Source organism: Macaca thibetana, chromosome 13, assembly GCF_024542745.1.
Source record: "Macaca thibetana thibetana isolate TM-01 chromosome 13, ASM2454274v1, whole genome shotgun sequence".
In the NCBI taxonomy this organism is placed as follows: Eukaryota; Metazoa; Chordata; class Mammalia; order Primates; family Cercopithecidae; genus Macaca; species Macaca thibetana.
In genome coordinates, this window is record NC_065590.1 from 78,886,098 (window position 1) to 78,891,721 (window position 5,624).

General features: G+C 56.8%; 1 protein-coding gene across 1 annotated transcript; it reads right to left on the minus strand.

The window, feature by feature from the left end:
* Positions 1-1,614: 1,614 nt before the first annotated feature.
* On the minus strand, positions 1,615-5,202 carry LOC126934426 (uncharacterized). Its single transcript, XM_050755231.1, has 3 exons — positions 4,958-5,202; positions 2,589-2,890; positions 1,615-2,033 (listed from the first exon to the last, which is right to left on the minus strand). The coding sequence occupies exons 1-3, from the start codon at positions 5,200-5,202 to the stop codon at positions 1,615-1,617; spliced, it is 966 nt and encodes a 321-aa protein (XP_050611188.1).
* Positions 5,203-5,624: the final 422 nt, after the last annotated feature.

Sequence of the window (5,624 nt, forward strand, 5' to 3'; positions counted from 1 at the left end):
TCTATCTACCTAGTGACTCCAGTGGGAAAGAAAGCTTCAATAACTCCAGCTAGCACCCCAAGTGTGTTCCCACCAGCCTGTTTTGAGTCATAAGTTCATCCCTGGGAATCTGACTCTGTGGCCGCGGTGAGGGAATATTCTTATTGACCTGGCCTCAGTCATGATCTTATGCTGGAACCGGGAGTGTGGTCAGCCACCCCTGGACCACATACCCAACAGAAAATCCAGGGGACATCACCAAAAGAAAGGGGCAAGGATGATGGGAAGGTCAAAAGAACAGATTCCACTCAACCATCAGCACCCCCAGGCACCTACAGTGTGGGCCTGATTTCCATTTACTGAAGGTTGACAAAGTTAATGACTTGCAACCAGCTAATGGGATTGGAACTGAGCTGAGACTCTAACTCAGGCCTACCTGGCTGAAAAACTAGGCTCTTTCCCCAGCAGGACTTCAGACCGTGGTGTCCCTTGCAATGGAGGAGGTGGGACTTGGGCTGTGTCTTGAGTGTAGGGAAAGGGAAGACCGCCCTGGGAAGAAGAGGCCTGGAGTCTGCAGAGCCCATGGCCTTCGGCTCGAGGCAGAGCATTCTCTTGGGGGAGGGATGAGAGTGAGGTCCACTGTGCAAGGCCTCAGGTGTCTTCTGTTTTGCTTGGGCAGTGGGGAGTCACTGAAGACTTAGGAGCTGGAGAGACTCTGCCGTCGATCGGCTCACGGTGCTGGTGTAAGGGGTCCTCCGGGAATCAGGAGCTGAAAAGGTGTGAAGTGTTGATTGGGCGGGGAGACGCTGGCAGGGAGGAGGCTGTGGCCACAGTCAGGTAAGAGGTGATAAGGCCTGAGTGGGGCAGGAGAGGAAGGCCCTGGCACCTCCACCCATCCCCGCCCAACAAGCCCCAGGTCCCAATCTAATTACATCTCACCCCAGCCCCCACCCACCCCACCCCAGTGATACACAGGGTCCAAGACCAGCTGGGACTTCCCTCACACTCAAAAACCCCTCTCAGCAAACTGTTCTCATGACCAGTGTATGAGCCAGCCTTGAGTGGCAGGTCATCACGTCCTGGCTAGTCACATTCTGCCACCCGCCAAAAGAAATTTCCCCAGCCAAGAGGGCAAGCAAGGCCAGCTATGGAGCCAGCTTCTCTGCTGCCTGTGATTCAGGGAACAGGGACGGGGACTGGGAGAGGGGCAGCCGTGCCCCAGGGACCCAGCGGGCGGGCTCTTCTGTGTGCTGTCTACAGTGATGAGCGCCTACCCACTGGAAGGCCCACAGCTGAGGATGGAAGCCCACAGGCTGCTGGGGAAACATCCCGGAGGCCCGGATTAGGGTCTGGGAAGGGCAGGGGATGAGGGGCCGCTCCCTTCAGAGCCCAGGTTTGAATTTCCCACCTAACAGGTGGGTAAGAACTGGGGGCTCCGTGAGTCTTTCAAAGATGAGGCGGAGGCTTGCAGGACAGGAAGGAGGTTCCCATCGTCCCCTGAGTCAGGCAGCGACACCCTGGTGAAGTGTGCGCATCTGCACACGCATACACACACTGGGGGTGAGGGCTCAGGGCGCCATTCTCTGGTGATACCTGTGTCCGTGCAGAGAGTCTCAGGCCACAGTTAGAACCATGCTACTCTCCCAGGGTCCTGGAGGAGATGGAATGAGACCTTTCCCCGCTGGGCCCCCAGATCTTTCGGGTGACTAAGCATGGAGGGCCCTGCTCACCTTTCCTGCGCCTGCCGCTGCTGAGAGAAGGGGAAGCCGGTGAGGGGAAGTGTAGACAGCTCTGGGTTTTCTCCATGAGCATTCCCGGCCTGCCACAGGGGCGCTTGCTGCTGTAGCTGCGGGGAAGCGCCTGGAAGGGGCTTGCTGTCTGCAGCGGAGGGAAGGCCCTCCTTGACTCAGTGGCTCGGCTTTTTCCTAGAGTTGTCCCCTGGTGCTGAAAGCAGCCAGCTCCGGCTGGCTCCCCGAGTGTCCTTCTCCTGGGACAGCTGAAGGTTTTGCTCTGGGGGCTGTCAGGCTCTCCGGGACTGCAGGTTTCCCCAGGGTCTGGAAATGGGGAGTGGGATGGGATGAAGAGCAGACCCCATTTCTCAGGAGTTGATTAAAAAGGGGGACAGGGTGAGGCGAGGGGGAGGCTACCCATTGCATTGTTTAATGTCATTCATAAAGTTTGAACCAGAAAAACATCTTGTATTCTGCTGGAAAGCTGTTGTGCTTCCTTTTATCGGAAAAGGAGAATTGATACCAGCAGCCTTTATGTGTTGGACGAGACGCCGGGAGGTTGTGTTCAGGTGAGGCTCGCTTGGCCCAGGTTCTGGGGCACCCTCTCCTCTGCAGCCTAGGCTTGTGTTCTTTTAACCTGACTTTAAAGTCCTATTATCATTGCATTTCCATCGTGAGTCATCTCAACTCTTTCAGAAACAGGCAGGATAGAATGCATGAATGAATGAATGAATGAATGAATGAATGAATGAATGAATGAATGACAGTAATTATGGGGTACTTACTATGTGGCAGGCCCTGTAAGCACTTTACAGTATGGGCTTATTTAAGCCTCCCGGTGACCTGATGAGGAAAATATTATTTGTATTCCCATGTTACGACCCGGGGAACTACAGCAGGCAGGGAATAAAAGCAGCTGGTGGGTGGTGGAGCCGGGCAGTCTGGCTCCCGCATCCTCTTTCCTACTGGCCATGCTGTGCTGCCTCTGAGAATGATTGAATGAGAAACGCTCATTCATCACACGTGGAGGAAGAGGATGGATGAGGGGCAGGGTGGTGACCTGGTGCTGCAGCTGGAGGGTCAGTGTCGATGCCGGCAGTGATGGCAGCCGGGCGATGGAGACGGGGCTGGTGAAGAGTCCTTCCCGCCTGGCTGCGTCCAGCTGTCCTGTGAGAGGGTTCCTTCGGGGAAGACATGAGACAGCTGATGCAGCAGGAAGGGTCCTCGTCCCTGGCTTGGCTTCTGGCCTGGTGCCCTGCTTGCCCTCTCTTGGCCTCCCTCTGCTCACTTGGGAGATGGGTTAGTGGGATTCAGGGATTTGGGAGGCCTTGCAGCTTAGACACCCACGGCTTTCTCTCTCTCTCTCTCTCTCTCTCAGAGACACAGTCTTGCTGTTACCCAGGCCGGAATGCAGTGCTATGATCTTAGCTCATGGCAGCCTCGACCTCCTGGCCTCAAGTGATCCTCCCACCTCAGCCTCCTGAGTAGCTGGGACTACAGCCACACATCACCACACCTGGCTAATTTGTGTGTTTTTTGTAGAGACAGGGTTTTGCCATGTTACCCAGGCTGGTCTCGGACTCCCGGGCTCAAGCAGCCCATCCTCTTTGGCCTCCCAAAGTGCTGGGATTACAAGCATGACCCTGCCCAGCCAGACTCACGGCTCTCCTTTCCGCTCAGAGTTGGGCAGGTGAGCCCCAGCAGGACCTGAAAGGATGGGAAGTCCTTGGGGCTAGGAGAGGGGCATAAGCCTCAAGCCCGTGCCCAGCCCAGACCACCCTGTCCTTTCTGAGAACAGCTGAGGTAGAACTTGGTTCTCAGAGCTGGGAAGGAACCCAGAGACCATCTGACCTGAACTTCCCTTGTACAGACAAGAACACTGAGGCTCGGGGAAGGGAAGAGACACTCCCAGGGCCCCAGGACTGACCCTGCCTCACAGCCAGCCTTTCCCACTGTCCATTGCTCTTTCCTGAAAGCCCCAGAAACCAGGCAAGAGGGTGGGCCAGGTCTGGGTTACAGGCAAAAGGAATCTTGGAGCATCTGGCTGGGCCAGTGGGATCTCTGGCTTGTCCCCTGGGGCTTTGTGTCATCCTGGGCCACGAATCAGAAAAGCATCACTGGGACACCAACCCAGGGCACCATGGCTTTGGGGTCAAACAGTTGTTGATGACAAATCCCCACGCGTAAGGTGCGGAGTCAGCCCTGGGAAAGGGGCAGGAGGGGCTGTCTCTCTTTTCGGCAACTTTCCCTGGCCCCTGACTCCTGTGACCCTCTCCCGGCTCCACTGCTCCTCACCACAGTGCTTCTCAGCCCCAGGCTTGCCCTCTGCTTGTAGCCGGTGGCATCTTGAGAAAGGATCTGATGGGTCCGTATTAGGATGATAACGGTAGAGACAGGCGAGAGAAAACCCCGCAGCGAGAGATCAAGCTTCCCATGCTGCCGCCTGCTCCCCGCTGTGTGGTCTTGGACCAGTCATTTCAGCCTCCTCCTCTGTAAAACACAGGCCTGGCGGTGGGGGTCTGGAAGACCTTGTGCCTTCTAACCTTTGGGGAGTGTGAAGTACAGCCTCTCTGATGGTGTCTTTGTGTTATAAAGAAAAAGAACTGAAAAGGGGGAGCCATAGTCCAAAAAGCTGTGACTCCAGAGAAGAACTGCGGGTTTCAGGAGGCCTGTGGAAGGAATTGGGCCGGGGGTGTTTTAGTTGGGCAACCCTGCCTGCATTGCGTCCTCCCACCTCCTGCCTGGAAACAGCAGTCCCGGCCGGCAGGCCCTCAGGGGCATCAAAGCTGAGCTGCGGCCCCACCCTGAGGCAGAGGGCCTGGGGCTTGGGTCGCGTAAGGACATATGGACAGTGTGGGCACCACACCTGCCCCTACACTGCCACCCAGGCACACCCAGACACACAAGGGACTTCCTTTAGGAACCCCTCAAACTCATGCAGCCCTAGAGTGCGGGCCTGGAGACCCCGAGATTCCTGAGAAAAGTGAGGCCGCATCAGACCTCCCTAGACAGCTCTCTCTGCCCTTGTTTGAGCTGCCCACTGGCCCCCACTCCACAGAAGGTGCCACCCACCCGCCTGCCATTCCCATCCACTCCCATGAGACGGAGCCCCCGCCTCAGCCAGCCCATCAAGACCAGTGTCTGGGCCCACCCTTTGGGGCCGGTTTCTCCAGGGAATCCTGCTCAAAGCATTGACAGAGTAAGAGAACAATATTGAAGAATAAGCTTTACCTTACGTAATCTCTTACCTCAAAGGCACGGCGTCTGACAGGCGAAGAAACTGAGGGCTGCAGAGGGGAGGGGCTTCCTGGGTCGAAGTTAGCAGGCGGGAATCAGGGCTTGAAACAGGGACCCTGCACACAGGCCTCAGGCTAGACGGCACCCAGCACGTGGGTGAAGAAGCTGCATGGTCTGGAGGCGAAAGCACAGGCCGGAGCCCCAGCCTCCCCACGCTCCTCTGCGTGCAGGCTGCGTCTGCCTCACAGGGTCCCATCTTATGGGATGGTGTTGAGGAGGCGACGAGGCTACAGAGACACGTGGTCAGGATGCGTTATCGATATTATTCTTGCCACTATTATTATGCCCGCTATAGCAAATGTGACTTTGCGTGCCTCAGCTGCCAAGCCCGAGACCTCGTGAGATGCCAGCAGAGACCACCCCACCCAGCAGGTGACAAGTCTCCCACAGCACCCCAGGAAGCCTCCCTCTGGCCTCTGACGTCCGTCTCTCCGGGGCCTCTCCTTCCTTGTGGTTCCGTGTTAAAAATCTCCCTCTGTCTTCCCCCCCGACCCTCTGACCACAATGGCCCGGGCTGCCTGCCCCTCTGTGCACATGGTGACTTTTGCTGAAAAGCAAACATCACTGGGGCGCCCAGCCTCGTGGTTTCAGGCTGTGCGGTTTACCTCATGACGTCAT

What these genes read in the sequence shown, in the direction of transcription:
- LOC126934426 (XM_050755231.1), bottom strand. Translation starts at nt 5,202, where the DNA reads ATGGGACCCTGTGAGGCAGACGCAGCCTGCACGCAGAGGAGCGTGGGG. An exon ending in TCAGACGCCGTGCCTTTGAG is followed by an intron (nt 2,891 to 4,957) that starts GTAAGAGATTAC and finishes TCTTCCCCGAAG; the next exon opens with GAACCCTCTCACAGGACAGC. An exon ending in CTGCTGTAGTTCCCCGGGTC is followed by an intron (nt 2,034 to 2,588) that starts GTAACATGGGAA and finishes CCCCATTTCCAG; the next exon opens with ACCCTGGGGAAACCTGCAGT.